This window comes from Oryx dammah, unplaced genomic scaffold (assembly GCF_014754425.2).
Source record: "Oryx dammah isolate SB20612 unplaced genomic scaffold, SCBI_Odam_1.1 HiC_scaffold_24, whole genome shotgun sequence".
Lineage (NCBI taxonomy): Eukaryota > Metazoa > Chordata > Mammalia > Artiodactyla > Bovidae > Oryx > Oryx dammah.
This window is the reverse complement of record NW_024070208.1, coordinates 13,159,531-13,175,642: the sequence shown is the minus strand read 5'-3', so window position 1 is coordinate 13,175,642 and position 16,112 is coordinate 13,159,531. Positions and strand designations below refer to the sequence as shown.

General features: G+C 40.4%; 1 protein-coding gene across 1 annotated transcript in view; it reads left to right on the top strand.

Moving 5' to 3' along the window:
* EPSTI1 (epithelial stromal interaction 1) overlaps nt 1-8,760 on the top strand; it is a 99,164-nt gene extending 90,404 nt beyond the window's left edge. The window contains exons 10-11 of the mRNA XM_040267195.1: nt 2,970-3,069; nt 8,214-8,760. Coding sequence (XP_040123129.1) covers nt 2,970-3,069; nt 8,214-8,222 — 109 coding nt within the window. The 3' untranslated portion in view covers nt 8,223-8,760. The remainder of the gene's footprint in view (nt 1-2,969; nt 3,070-8,213) is intronic.
* The last annotated feature ends 7,352 nt before the right edge of the window (nt 8,761-16,112 follow it).

The following is a 16,112-nucleotide window of genomic DNA, read 5'->3' as shown; positions in this document are numbered from 1 at the left end:
TGAATCACATCACCTTGTGTACATGAATCACATCACCTTGTGTACATGAATCACATCACCTTGTGTACATGAATCACATCACCTTGTGTACGTGGCAGAGTCATCCATCTTCAAAGTGTTTAAGTGAATTGAGGGCAGTGGACAGTGAACTACTCTCACTACCACGGCTAATTTTACAGTGCAGCTGCGGTCACAGAAAGAGGCTAATGTGGGGACCATGCACCTGGACAGTTCATTCAATCACCTCTTAAGGATCAGGGCATAGCCTGTGCTTTGTTCTAGGCACTAGGAATAGGTGTAAACAAGGCAGAGAAGGTCCCCAACTGCATGGGATTTATAGTCTGGAGGAGATAAATAGAAGTTAACAATTTAGCAACAAGATTATTTCAGATAGCGATGCACACCATGAGGACCACATCACAAAGTGACGCTGAGGCAGAGATTACAGGCAGTAGTTCCTCAATGAAGAGGTGACCTCCAAGAACAACAGTCAGTCACACAGAGATGGGAAGAGGGCAAAACATTACAATGGGATGTCCCCTCTTATCAAGCGTAGCAACAAACACAAAGGCCCTAAATCGGGAATAAGCTTGAACTTTCTGAGGCCCAAATGATTTGATTATAGACAGAAAGAGAAGACTACAAAATGAGGAAAGAAAGATAGGCAAGAAATAGAAGATTTTGTAAGTCAATTATTTTATTCTAAGACTAATAAGTTGTGGGAGGGTTTTAAACAAAAGGAAGGCCTGATCCCTTTTATAATTCATTCAAGTGCTTGTGTGGAGAATGGATTGCAGAGGGCAGGAGTGGAACGAGAGGCAAATTTTGAGAGAAGATAGGGATTTGGACTAGAATGGCAGCCACGGAAATAAACAGGTAAAATCAGGGTGTGTTTAGTGGGTGGAGCCAACAAGGATTCTAGTGGATTAAATGGGAGGTGGGACGAGGGATACTGAGGGGAACGTCCATCTTTGTTACTGACAGAGAGACTGGATAAAAACAGCCCCAGGTGTATGGAATAGTTGGACACTCCAGGTGTATGGACTATACCATTGGTTGTATAGTTTTAGGGGAATCAAAGCCAGTTCCTTCTTCCTTAATATTCAAGTCTCCAGCTCAGGTATCCTGTTTCAGTCTGCATGCTGAGAGGTCTAGAAAAAGTGGTGTAAACATTCAGTTCTGCAGTGAACTAGGCTGACCAATGGAGAAGGGAATGGCAAACCACTGCAGTATTCTTGCCTGGATAATCCCACAGAGGAGCCTGCTAGGTTACAGTCCACAGGATTGCAAGAGTCAGACACAACTTAGCAACCAAACCACCACCACCAGGCTGACCAGAATGTGACACCTTGGTAGATTTTATGGTGAAAGATTTAAAAAAAAAAAAAAAGGCTTTCTAATAACTAAGATGTAACCACTGCCAAATGGGGCTTGAAGTTGAAAACAGCAACCAAAAACCAGAGACTAGCCTGAGTCAACACGCAGTTGGCAATTTAGCTAAACACACTGAGCAAGACCAATAGGCAAAACCCCCAGCCTCTGACTCTGCAACTCAGCAGTCATTATCCTCAAAGTTCCTAAATCTTAACACAGATGTTGACTTACAGTCACCCACCATGATCACCTTCGCTAAACTTCATGACTAAAAACGAGGCTCACCTCACTGGGTCCTGCCTAACCCCTTTCCCACAAGCATGCATTGAATGGTTCTGGGCTCCAGGCACTGTGTTTCTGTTGAGAAGCTTATGGCCTTCATGATGCTGTTCCTCAATAATTCATTCACATCACAGGGTACTGCTGCTGCTAAGTTGCTTCAGTCATGTCCGACTCTGTGCGACCCCATAGACGGCAACCCACCAGGCTCCACCAGGAACCTGGCGAGAACACTAGAGTGGGTTGCCATTTCCTTCTCCAATGCATGAAAGTGAAAAGTGAAAGTGAAGTCGCTCAGTCGTGTCCAACTCTTCGTGACCCCATGGACTGCAGCCCACCAGGCTCCTCCCTCCATGGGATTTTCCAGGCAAGAGTGCTGGAGTGGGCTGCCATTGCCTTCTCTGTCATAGGGTACCTATCACCATGCTATTTCTCCAGCTGCTGTGTCTCTGACTCTGCTCAGCCATACATGGGCAACACAGAGCATGGTGTGGCCTTTTTCCTTTTTAAATTTAAAAACTGTAAGATGTAACACACAAAAGTCCATGAAAAGGATATGTAGGATGATTAATTATAAAATGGACACCCAGGTAGCCAGCTCCAATAACATAACCATCGTCCTACAGGTAACCCTATCTTGACTGTTAGCATGATCACTTCTTGCCTTTCTTTTTAGTTTTACCTCTTATATGTTTGACTTTATTTCTGAAATTGGTTGCTGCCAGTATGATCAAACATCAGGGAAAGATGTATCCCTTCTTTTGAAAGCTTGGGCTTCCTTCTTCAGATGTTTCCCTTTTCTCACACTCTCTTCCTGTTTTCCTTCTACTTTTCACTATTGGGCTTCTTACCTTAGAAAGACTGGCAATGGGGTACAGGGTGTATGGGAGAGACATTTATCTTGTAATACTATTAACGGCACCACAGAACTGTGTTTGGTTTCTCTTCATGTTTTAGTTCTCTCCGAAGCTTCCGTCTTCCTTCCTCCTCTGGGGTTCATGCCTGGAATGGCCCTGAGGGGTATGGTTGTTTGGGTGACCAAGACTCTTGTAGTACTAGTAGAGGTGGGTGAGTGAAACTCTGGAGTAAAGAATTTATGCCTCTTTTGGACTGATCCAAGACTACCACCACCTCCACCAAAGGACTGTTTGCAGCAAGTCATATGGTTAATGTGAAAAGAAGTGTCTGTAGATTTCTTCTGAGCTGAATGGGGGCAGAGCTCCCCACAGTCCATTCAGACAGCACATTAGGTTCTCAGAAATCTCTCGGCCCTGCAGCAAGCTTTCCACTTACCCACATTTTTCATTGTTTTAAAGGGTAAATAATGCTTTTCTGGACCGACTCCAAGGCAAAAGTCAACCAGGTGGCCTCCAGGACTTTGGTGGTTATTGGAATATGAATAGTGGTAACAGCTGGGTGAGTTTTATTATTTTTTTTCCCTCAAAAAATAAATATTTCCAAGTTGAAGAATAAAAACAATGAGAATTTAAAAAATATGTTGTGGCTTTCTCTCTAGATAAATATTTTTTTGGTGTGCCATTCAGCTGTGTAGTGGGCAGGCAGCTAGGGTGATTACTGTAAATTCCACAATAGCTTCTGAGAGATGGAGAAAGTCCTGATTTCAGCTCTAGCCCAATGCCAATCACAATAAAAAATGACACCTGCCCTTTGTTTGCTGTGTGATTGCCTGGACTGCAAGTCTTTTTTTAAAAAAAAAATCACCCTTTGCCCAGGCCTACAATAAAAACCAAGGAACATTTTTTTTTTTTCCAGGAAGATTTTCAGTGAAATATGGCTCTAAAAGTAGTAAGCATTCTCTTGTAACATATTCTTTCAGTGAAACTAGCACATCAAAGAAATCAGTATTGAATTTTTCACTACAAAATGATTTTTTAGAAAACCCTATGGCAAAAGGCACTTTTTGAAAATGGAATGTTCTTACAGATTTTGGGGAAGAAAGCCTTGCGACTATGTTGTAATATGTGTGTGACGTGTTTTGTGTGCACAGTAGATTATTTAAACAGCACCAAGGCTTTGGAATGTATGGGATTGTGGGGTTTGCAATGTGTGCAGAATTAGAACTAACCACAGTGGGTTTTACAATTTAATTGAAGCCTAAGTGTATTTGTACTTATTAAAAAAAAAAAAAGGAACAGACAGAAATCTTTAAACTGGTAAAATATGAGAAAATAATCAAGTACTTGCTGACCTGGTAACTCCAGAGGAGATCACCCCTTAATAAATACTTGGTGGACAAAAGATCATTTTTGAGAAAATAATCTGTTAAGAGATTTGATAGATTCCTTGGAATGCCTCTAGTGGTTAAAATGTATGGATAGATCTCACAAACATATATATATATTGAAGATAATTAAATGTAAGCAAATTGTAGAGAACGCATAGTGGGTGTGTCTATTTATAATGTATGCTCCTGTGTATCACTAAGGCATTCAGAGTAGAAAGAGAGAGGTATTCAATGTACAAAGGCATTCAATGTACAAAGAGAGAAAAGAATCAAAACAGTATCTTTGTATTGTGTGTGAAATTGACAAATTATTGACTTAAAAGAATATGTGAGTAGGAGTCATGTGGAAAATAGGGCATTGTGAATTTAAGACACTATCCAAGTTTATAGAATTTATAAGTAGTGAAATGTGATTGAAACTCAGATTTTGGACAGGACTTGCTGTACATTTTCTCCCGTACTTAATAACCCCAATTTAGAAGGTACATGTATATAGAAAGGGCTTCGCTGGTGGCTCAAATGGTAAAGAATCCACCTACAGTGCAGGAGAGCTGGGTTTAATCCCTGGGTTGGGAAGATCCCCTGGAGGAGGGCATGGCAACCCACTCCAGTATTTTGGAGGCGAATCCTGCAGATAATCCCATGGACAGAGGAGCCTGGCGGGCTACAGTCCATGGGGTCGCAAAGAGCTGGACACGACTGAGACACTAAGCACACATACATAGAAAAATACCTGGGGCTGAAGAGAAGATGACAGGAGAGAGTAAATGAATACTGCATGGGCTGCTATAATAGGGATGTGGGAGTCTGGCTTCCCTTGAGTGTTGATAGGTCTTAGGTAAGTGAGCTGTGAATCTCCACTTGGGTTCCTCACAGATAGGAAGAGAGAAACATCACTTTCTCAGGATATGATGTGAGTGAGGATGACTGAAGATCCGTTGCTAAAACAGGCATACCCAAGTCTAACGTGGTCAATGACTTTTCACTTGCGTGAAAGAAGCAGTGGCCTGGAGGCAAAAACTTGCCCAGGCTCTCATCTCCACCTCACTTCACTACAGACATTCCTTCCTCTGCGTCTGCTTTTTGTTATGGCACAGATTCTGTCTTCTCCATCTGCTGGGGGACTTTGTTCTAACAATGCTCCTCCCTCTCTCCTGAACTGTCACATGTCATCTCGACTAGAAAATTCTCATCAGCAGAAAATGTAAATATTAAATTATATTGATGCCCATTTTCCCCTTGTTACTGTCCTATTTCTTTGTTCCCCTTTAGAGAAAAACTTTGAGGTATTTGTCCTGTTGCCAATTTCTTTATTCCCTTTTCTCTTAAACCCCCTCTAATCAGAATTTAGACCACCTCTGTCTAACCACAAAGTTCTTCTCATGGTCACTAACATTAGCTACATTGCAAAATCGAGTGGTTATTTCTCAGTCTTCATCTTTTGACTGATTAGCATCATTTGCCATGGTAAATCACGGCCTCCTCTTCGAAACTCTTTGTTTACTTGGCTTTTGTACTCTCCTGGGTTTTATTTCAGTGACCACTGCTTTCCATTCTCCTTTGCTGAATCCCGTCTCTATCTTTCTGTCCTCTTCACATTAGAGTGCCTCAGGGATACATCTTGGACTACCTTCTTTACGTACACTTAATACCTTCATGGCCTCATTCATTCTCATGAAATTAAATACCAATATGCTTTTTACTCCCAAATTTCAACTTCCAGCCTTGATCTCTTCCTCTAGACTTGCAGATCCATTTTTCTACCCAACATCACTACTTGTGTATCTGATAGACATTTCAACCTTAACATGTCTAAAACTTCACCTCTGATGCCCTTGACCCCACCTCTCTGTCTGCACTTTTTCATGTTTGCATGACTGACTCTTACACCTCTACAGCTGACTCATCAGCAAGTATCCCTGACTCTTCCTTCAAAATGTATCCAGTCTCGCAGCTTCATCCACCTTCACCACTATTATCCTGATCCCAACCACCATCATTGCTCATCTCAATTCTTGAAACCATCTCCTAGATGGTGTCCTTGCTTTCACACTTCCACCTAGAGTCTGTTCTCAACATGAGACTGAAAAATAAGTCATCTGCTGTCACGCCTTGACTCAAAGCCCTCCAGGGGCTCTGATGACTCCAGAGTAAAAGCCAAAGTCCTTAGAGTAAAAGCCACAGGATGTCTATTACTCATCCTTACAGGTGTTTCAAGATCTAGAGCCCACGCTACTCCTCAGGCACTCTCCTCCGACTGCCATTCTTCCTCATTCCTCCCAGCCGCGCCAGCTTTCTTTGGCTGTTCTTTGAATACTTAAGAACTGGCTGCTCCCTCTATACTCTTCTCCAAAATATCCAAATGATTTGTTCTCTTTCAAGTATTTTCTTAAGTTCCAAGGATTCCTTGGCCATCCATTTGATGCTGCCACCAGACTGCTGCAGTTCTCTTTCCAGGCTCCATTTCTTTTTTCTATAGCACTCTGCAATCTCTGGCCTAATTTTCTAACATCATTTTCTTAGATGATCAATTACTATTATTCTCTCCTTGTCATAATTTATGTTCCATATTCCATCAGAACAGGGCTCTCTGACTGTTTTGTTCACTGGTATATCCTAAGTATAACACAGTGACTGGAACTTACCACAAGGACAGGAAACAGATAGCTGTGGCTGAGGGTCACCAAAACAAAATTTAGAATCAAATGATTTGATATACTTAAATGATTAGATATTGAATTTAAGATATCTATGTATAAAACATTTGGAATAAATATTGACTTTGAAATGATAAGCAAAAACAAGAGACAAAGACAACAAGGAAGACTGAAAGAGAGCAAAGTAGAACTTCTAGGAATAAAAAATTATAATCTTTGAAATTAAAGCACCCAATGAATTTATAACAAAAGGAATACAAATTAAGAACTAAACCAAAATACCACTTCTTATCTATTATTTGGCAAAATACAAGAGATTGACAACATGCTCTATTTGCAAGATAGGGGAGACAGTTTCTTTCACACTTTGTAGGTAGGATTCAAAATGATTTAAATTGTATCTAGATTAAGTACTGTTTTCCCATAAAATAAAAAACAGGCCTACACATATTACAGAAAAGTTTTACTACATGTTCAAGAAACAGATTATTCCAAATGTCCAGAATGTTTTCCAGATAAATGAAAAGAAGGGAGTATTCTTCCAAAGGATTAAGCAGGTGAATGTAACTTAGAATCAAAATCAAAGACTATATAGAAAAAAAATCATAGGCCAGTCTCACTCATAAACATAGATTTAAAAAATCACAACAAAATTTTGACAGATTTAACAAGGAATTTTTTAAAAAAGCATAGTATATACTTATCCCAGAAATTTAAGTTTGGCTCATCACAAATAAATAGAACCAAAAAATAGCCAAGATAATATACCATATAAATTATAGGAGAAACACCTATAGATTATAGGAGAAACATCTCAACAGATACAGAGAAAGCATTTGATAAATTTCAATACTCATTTGTGGTAAAAATCTTTAGCAAACTAGGTATAGAAAATAAATTTATCTAATACAAGGGATCAAAAATCTATAATAAAAACACCTCCAAAGCTTTTCTTTGAATCACATATAAGATGTATCTAAGGTAGGATATTTAAAGAATCAGTTCAAATGATCATTTCTCTGATACCAGTAGGTGAGACCCTTTGAGATGCTGTGGAAACTCTGAATCCTGTGTCTTCGAGGGCAGTTAAGCATTTGCCATGACCCATGAGGCAACCTGATATTTTAGTTTCCCAGAATGTTAGAGCAGCAGTAGTCTGAAACTTCGGTGTACCTTGGCCTGGTAGTCTGGGAGGCTTGATCGAGATGACATAGTGGGAGGAGGGAACTCATTTAAGTCTATCTCCTTTCCTCCAGGTCCCCTTAGACGTCACCTTCCTGCTGTATAATACAGTGCACTTTACTCCACACATTTCCACTGAAGTAGCTCTGCTCCATACTGTATTTGCCCTGTCCTTGCTCTAACTATGGAGGTGGGTGACAATATTTGTGAACACTATTAGTTGTCACCCGTGTTAGCCTGTCTCTCAGAACACAGCTGATGAGCTGTCACTCAATAAGCCAATGCACTGTTGACTGAGACCATTTTGTGAGTCGAAATGGAACTTGAAAATTAAATCATTTCACTGGGACTTGAAATCATTAAAAAAATAGTCATGTAGTCAGAGTTGTTTTTTGGAGGAACTTCATTTTGGATTTACAAAGGCTTTGAATTCTGTTTTGTTGCTGGTGCTAATTTTCGTTTTCTTTTTCTTCCAGGATACATGAGAAATATTTGCTTATGTCTGGCCTTTGTCAACTGACCTTGAAAAACCACACGAGATGTTTTTCTTTCTTGCAGCTTTGTTCAGCCTCACTGTTTTTTACCTTGACTCCAACTGCCCACCCACTCAACTGAGCGGCTGAGGATGACTGGTTTCTTCTCCCTGTCATTATTTATGCATATTTGTAGGCGCAGATTACTGAACTCATATTTAATCTCTACTGCTAGTGAAATGTTGCATTATTCTTCTAATCGGTTTTGCCTCTTATTGGAAGTATAATTACAGCCATGTTGGTAAGCTAGAATAGCAGGGAGTCATTTGATGCTTTCAGGTTAGTGAGAACTGTGGGTGCTGCCTGCCTGTCTGTCTCTATAAACAGCTAATTTTTTTCTGCTTCTCAGATCAGGTTTGGGGAAGCTCTGGCACCTTTAGATTTGTATCCCTCTTTTCTTAATTCAGGCTACAAATGTGAGCAAAAGAAAAAATCCTTTATATGCTTTTATACAAATTTATAAATAAAATTTGAACTGGTTCTGTATAAATGGTTTGTTTGTTTGTTTTTAATGAAAAACCCTTGAGTTTTTCTCTCTTGTTTTTATATTCTTTACAGTCCATAGAGATCAAATGTAGTACTATAATTACTACTGGATTTGGCTTTGGTTTTGACTTATTAATACTGTTCCTCTAGTTTTTGAGAGTGGGACAGTTCATTTCCTGAAAGGTCATAAAAAATCAGCTGGACACAAATGTCAAGACTACACGTGGTTTGTAGGTGTTTTAGAAACTTGTCTTTGCTCATGCAACCTAGTTCCTATTACTAGTTCAGTAGGCTTTCCTGTTCTTTTATGACCTTGAACCAGTTTATAGACCCTGGTGTGGGAATTACTGGTTTTCCACACTGTATGGTTTGGCCACCCCCTCTCCTCCCACGTTATATAAGAGAAGCATTGCAGCACTGCATTTAGTCTTAGAATGAAGGTTGGAAGAGTAGATAATTTTTGGAACTGGACAAGAGCACATAATACTGTGCAACATTAAGAGCTCTCCTGTGTTACTAACTGCTGCATTGAAAGTAACTTTCCAAATGTGTATTTGGAGAAGCATTGGGATTTCAGGTTCTTGGACCAAGACTGGTGGGGGAGGGCTCACAGAAGTGGGGTGAGGGCGTGGTACAGAAAGAGCTGCACTGGGTGGTGGTGATGGTGGTTGAGAGCAGATGGTACTCAGTGTTCCTCTGGAGTAAGTAATGCAGACACTCTTGGTTTCCCTCTCCTCTGCCAGGCGAATCTACGTTAGTGCTGTTGACAGTAATATAAAATGTTCGGTCCATTTGAAATCTTTGTCATTGCCTAATATGGGGACAATGAAATCCCTCAGCCTGGCCTGGAAATACCGCCAAACTGATTGTAAATGTGTGAATGTTGGAGGCGTTTTACTGCAGCCATTTCAGGCCTGCACCTGCCAGCCTGGCTACCTCACAGTCCATGGTCATGCTCTGGTTTTTCTGTCTAGGCTTGGCATTCTCATTTGCTTCTGTTTTCCCATGTGTAACCTGGACTCAATATAGGGGAAAGAGAGGCTTTCACACTTTGGGGACTCTCAGGAAAATTGATGTCAATTTCTCTTCCATTGTGTGCCATATCCTGCATTCCCAAAGATTTTGTTCAGGTACCTGATCTTGTTAAAAAGTTACTGTGCAAGTATGGAAGATTGTGACTTTATGGCCAAAATTTTCTAGACTACATATGGGATCATACACATCTTCCTTAAATAATTCTCTATGCAGGTAGAAGTAACCAGAAAAGAAGCAAGAGGTGCTGTGTAAGGGAGCCTACTATTTTGTCTTTCACATTTAATCTGCTCTTTACTGGAATACAATTTGACTTATGAGTAACCCTGGATAGGAATTCCAAAGTTCCAATCACCTTTTCTATGCTTCTAAAGTACATTTTCTATAAAAGAGAATAAAAGTGAGACAAACTGTTACAAAAGTAATAGGTATTTGTTACTTTAGACATACAGATGAGTAAATTATAAAAAGAAAAAAAACTAGTGACTTTTTCAAGTTTAATTTGCTGATCTTCACAGCTTAATATTTTGGTATGCATCCATCAAGATATTATCAACATGTATATCAAACTCCCTGCAATAAAAATCCTTACAGATACTTGTCTAATGACTGGATGAGGACAAACACTTTTAATTAGAACTGGTGATTTAAGGGAATCCACATTTACTGGTATTTTAATATATGTAGTTTAATTACTTTCCCAAAAGTTGACTTCAGTATTTACTGGCACCAAAAGTAGGCTCTATACTCTCCTTAATTCTGCTGCTTCTGCTGCTGCTGCTGCTGCTAAGTCGCTTCAGTCCTGTCTGACTCTGTGCGACCCCATAGACGGCAGCCCACCAGGCTCCGCCATCCCTGGGATTCTCCAGGCAAGAACACTGGAGTGGGTTGCCATTTCCTTCTCCAATGCATGAAAGTGAAAAGTGAAAGTGAAGTCACTCAGTCGTGTCCGACTGTTAGCGACCCCATGGACTGGAGCCTACCAGGCTCCTCTGTCCATGGGATTTTCCAGGCAAGAGTACTGGAGTGGGATGCCATCACCTTCTCCGCTCCTTAATTCTATTACTATTTAAAAAAAATCTTTGCTTATAAGCTGAGTAAAAAAATTTCATTTGGAGAGCTTAATCCCTCTTTTCTCTCCTTAGGTCTACTGGTCATTTTTTTATCTCTGTGTGTGTGTGTGTGTGTGTGTGTGTGTGTGTGTGTGTAGCTGATGTATAAAAGATCTCTCTGTGCTGAGATATCATGTTGGAAATACTTAAATTTTTATAAATCTTTTAGTATTTTTAATATTGGAGTTTAAACATTTGTGTATGGGAACCTATTAATCTTTTTCCTTTATGGTTTTTTCTTGGTGTTATGTTGATAGATTTTAAAGGCAGAAACCCACCCAAAGACCCATCATAAGAAAATGCAGGACTTCTCGTGGGTATGGTTATGAGTGATATGGGGCAGAAGATCTTACTCCATTCATAACACAGACCTGAGCTCACAGATTGGTTTTATGTATTTTTAACACTAAAGATATATTTCCTGTGGTCCCTAAACATTTTGTTAGCTTGAAAAAAATTAGATTCCTTCCACAGATTGATTTTGTTAGACATGATAAAATTCTCTAAGCTGTTTTTTAAACCTGAAGATTTGTCTTTCAGAAACTATCTATAGGAAATTACATTATATTAATAGTTTTAGTAAACATAGAAATATTTCCCTCTAAAAGTACTTGGTATTTGTAAAAATGAAAACTTCAAGTTAAAATTCAAAATTTTGATAACTCTGGCTAAAAATTTGTAATTGACTTTAGGAAACATAAATCATAGAGACAGTGCCTACAGGCTTAGTTTTAACTTCCAAAATATTCAACAGATGGGCTATGATGAGCTGGACCTTTTCCTATGAAAGGGCATGTTTGGAGCTGTGGATGCTGGAGGAGGTAATAGATACTGTTTTAGAACTGTTAATAGATAGAAGAAAATAGTAAGAAGGCTGTGGGCCTTTTGCTTTTAACCCTATGAACTAAAGCATATAGTAGGCAGCTCCGTACCGATGTCCAGGGAATGACTGGAGTAATGTATAATACACTTACATGAGCAAGAAAAAAAATATGCCTTTTAAGTTACTATACGGATTACAGAGAGAATAAGTAAATGTTAGGCATTTCTTTCAGGTAGAGACTGTCTGTGTCGGAACTCTTTTCTTTTTGTAGAGTCCATTGTTTAACAGTGGCATTTAAAAAGGATCATAGAGGATTTTTTTTTTTTCTCACAGAATCACATACTCAAAGCTGAGGGTTTTTAAAGGCATATAAAGGCAAATGGAGGAAAAATTTTATTACATGTATTACCATGTCATTGTGCCATCTGTTTAGGCAGAGGATACAGGGTGACCTGTGCTGTATCACTCACATCCCCCTGTAAGCTGATTACTATAATTCCTCAGAGCTGCATGCCTGTGCTCCAGCCTCCTTTACTTCCCTGAAGAGCACTGCTACAGCTGAGCTGGAGAAACTGTTCACTCAGTCATCAGAGGGTAGCCATCTTATTCTCTACAAAATGTTACATGATGATCAACACTTAATTATGAACTGATTAGAATTTTTAACTTTTGCATTTTAGAAGCCAAAATGGTGCTAAAATGGAGCATAAAATGAGCTTTAGTAATGAGACAGCACAAACAGATGAGAGAGGAATCTTTGAAATGGGACACTGTAAATTAGGAAAAAAATCAGAAATCAGAGTTTAAATACAGTATTTATATTCTAGTTTGATTTGACTATGGCACCATGAAGACCCAAAGATAAATGGTACTGTTCCTGTCCTGAGGGAATGAAGTGGTGAAGACAGACAAGGTTATGTGACCATAGTAAAGCCCCACATCTTAGTGGACTGGTAATATCTGTTTCTTGACTACGTTATATTTCAAGCATAGGTCAGCAGGAGGCTCTGCTCACCTTTGTCCTTCAAGGAACCAAGCTGATGAAGCTTCCATTTCCTCATGTAAGGGGAAGAGACAGTAGCAGTGTCTTGCATCAGTAATTAAAGGCTTTCTCAGAAAATGGTGCATGCTATTATTGCTCATATGTTATTGGCAAGAACAAATCACATGACTATGCCCAACTTTTAAGGGAGTGGGAAATATAATTCTCCAATATTCCCAGAAGGAGGAAAAGAACAGGAACATTGTAAATAATTCTAATGACTACCCCTCAAAATGCACTGTAAGGTTGAAGCAAGACCCATAAAAACTTAAGACATACATGTAAATGCAAAATGATAGCAGAAGCCCTGTCCAATTCAAAACTGATTAAGGGACTACTATATGCCAAGCATTGTGCTGGGTATAGAAACTACAAAATGTACAAAGATACAGACACACACACACAGAGAACTTAGAGAAAACGAGTTAGCAACTATGTAAAGCAATGAGGCAAGAAGTGTAAGACATGATGGATGTCAGAGGACTTTGTGTACCATATCAAGTAGCTCGGGCTTTTGAAGGGTTATGAGCAGGGAATGGACCTGATTCGACTTTGTTTTAAATAAATCACGAGAGATCTCATGGAAGATAGATTTGAGGGAGGCAAGACCAGAGGCAGAGCAATCAGTTAGAGTCCAAATGATCCATAATTAAAATCCTAAGCCAGAGCACTGACTAGAGATGGGGAGAACAGGACAGGCATCTGTATTTTTTTTTTTAAAAAAAAACAGCACTTTGTGAGTGACTCAAATGTAAAAGGAAAATGTCAAGTGAGAGATGAGTTTTGTATTTGTAGCCTGGGTCTCTAGTTAAGGAGAGAGAGATGAAGATGGCAGAGTAAGAGGACATGGAGCTCATCTCCCATCCAAGAATATATTTCTAGCCTGGGTGAATGTGTTGGTAGTGATGTAACCACAGAGACAAAATATGTGGTATTTCAGAAGATGGGGAGCCCTGATGTAGTCAATAAAGACTTTTAAAGACTATAGATTTAAACTTGGTGAGCTCAGGGACTTTGTCTTGTTTAGTGCTATATTTCCAGTGCCTTGAAAGGTGCCTAGCACATAACAGGGAGAATATTTGGTAAATGAATGGATTTGGTGGAGGAGTAGGATTTTCAGAGATTAAGAGAAATAAGTATCATGGTGGTTGGTGGAGGATTGGGTGCAGAGAGAGAGAGAGTAGGGGAGCTACCTTGGGGGTTCATACAGTTGTTGCTCAGTGTGAAAGGAAATGGGAAGATCAGAATAAGGAGAGAAGAAAACTTCTCAAAGAGTTTCTTTTGATGTTTTGGGATGTCTCATAGCTAAATGACCAACCCCAGGTGTGGCAGTCAAGGTTTGGAAAGATCCTTGGGACCAGGCTATCAGACTGAACTAGTCAGTTCAGCCCCTGCCACTGGCAGCTGCTGGCACAAACCAGTGCTGGCTTTGTCTATTTGTAATTCAGCAAGATTGCTGGTGATGCCAGTCTTTTAATGCCTATATACAGATCATTAGCCATGAGCTGAAGCATTTGGAAAAAGGAAGGAGGACTTCTGGGCTGCCAGGAGAAGGGAGAGTCTAGCTGCTGCTGGTAAGTCACTTTAGTCGTGTCCGACTCTGTGTGACCCCATAGACGGCAGCCCACCAGGCCCTCCCGTCCCTGGGATTCTCCAGGCAAGAACACTGGAGTGGGTTGCCATTTCCTTCTCCAATGCATGAAAGTGAAAAGTGAAAGGGAAGTCACTCAGTCATGTCTGACTCTTCACGACCCCATGGACTGCAGCCTACCAGGCTCCTCGGGATTTTCCAGGCAAGAGTATTGGTGTGGGGTGCCATCGCCTGCTCTGAGTCAGCTGCTAATGTTGAACAACTCTCTTAGCTCCATATCGACTTCACATTCTGCACAACCTGGGTAGGCTAAATGTTCTTCAAAGGTAAGCAAGGGGATAAGGTGAAGGAATCAGTTCAGTTGCTCAGTTGTGTCCAACTCTTTGTGACCCCATGAATCACAGCACGCCAGGCCTCCCTGTCCACCACCAACTCTCGGAGTTCACTCAGACTCACATCCATCGAGTTGGTGATGCCATCCAGCCATCTCATCCTCGGTCGTCCCCTTCTCCTCCTGCCCCCAATCCCTCCCAGCATCAGAGTCTTTCCCAATGAGTCAACTCTTCTCATGAGGTGGCCAAAGTACTGGAGTTTCAGCTTTAGCATCATTCCTTCCAAAGAAATCCCAGGGCTGATCTCCTTCAGAATGGACTGGTTGGATCTCCTTGCAGTCCAAGGGATCCTCAAGAGTCTTCTCCAACACCACAGTTCAAAAGCATTAATTCTTCAGTGCTCAGCCTTCTTCACAGTCCAACTCTCACATCCATACATGACCACAGGAAAAACCATAGCCTTGAATAGACGGACCTTAGTCTGCAAAGTAATGTCTCTGCTTTTGAATATACTATCTAGGTTGGTCATAACTTTTTTTCCAAGGAGTAAGTGTCTTTTAATTTCATGGCTGCAATCACCATCTGCAGTGATTTTAGAGCCCCCCAAAATAAAGTCTGACACTGTTTCCACTGTTTCCCCATCTATTTCCCATGAAGTGATGGGACTGGATGCCATGATCTTCGTTTTTTGAAAGTTGAGCTTTAAGCCAACTTTTTCACTCTCCTCTTTCACTTTCATCAAGGGGCTTTTTAATTCCTCTTCACTTTCTGCCATAAGGGTCGTGTCATCTGCAGATCTGGGGTTATTGATATTTCTCCCTGCAATCTTGATTCCAGCTTGTGCTTCTTCCAGTCCAGCATTTCTCATGATGTACTCTGCATAGAAGTTAAATAAGCAGGGTGACAATATACAGCCTTGATGTACTCCTTTTCCTATTTGGAACCAGTCTGTCGTTCCATGTCCAGTTCTAACTGCTGCTTCCTGACCTGCATACAGATTTCTCAAGAGGCAGGTCAGGTGGTCTGGTATTCCCATCTCTTTCAGAATTTTCCATAGTTTATTGTGATCCACACAGTCAAAGGCTTTGGCATAGTCAATAAAGCAGAAATAGATGTTTTTCTGGAACTCCCTTGCTTTTTCCATGATCCAGCGGATTTTGGCAATTTGATCTCTGGTTCCTCTGCCTTTTCTAAAACCAGCCTGAACATCAGGAAGTTCACGGTATGGGTGAATTTAACTCAGATGACCATTATATCTACTACTGTGGGCAGGAATCCCTCAGAAGAAATGGAGTTGCCATCATGGTCAACAAAAGAGTCTGAAATGCAGTACTTGGATGCAGTCTCAAAAACGACAGAACGATCTCTGTTCGTCTCCAAGCCAAACCATTCAATATCACAGTAATCCAAGTCTATGCCCCAAC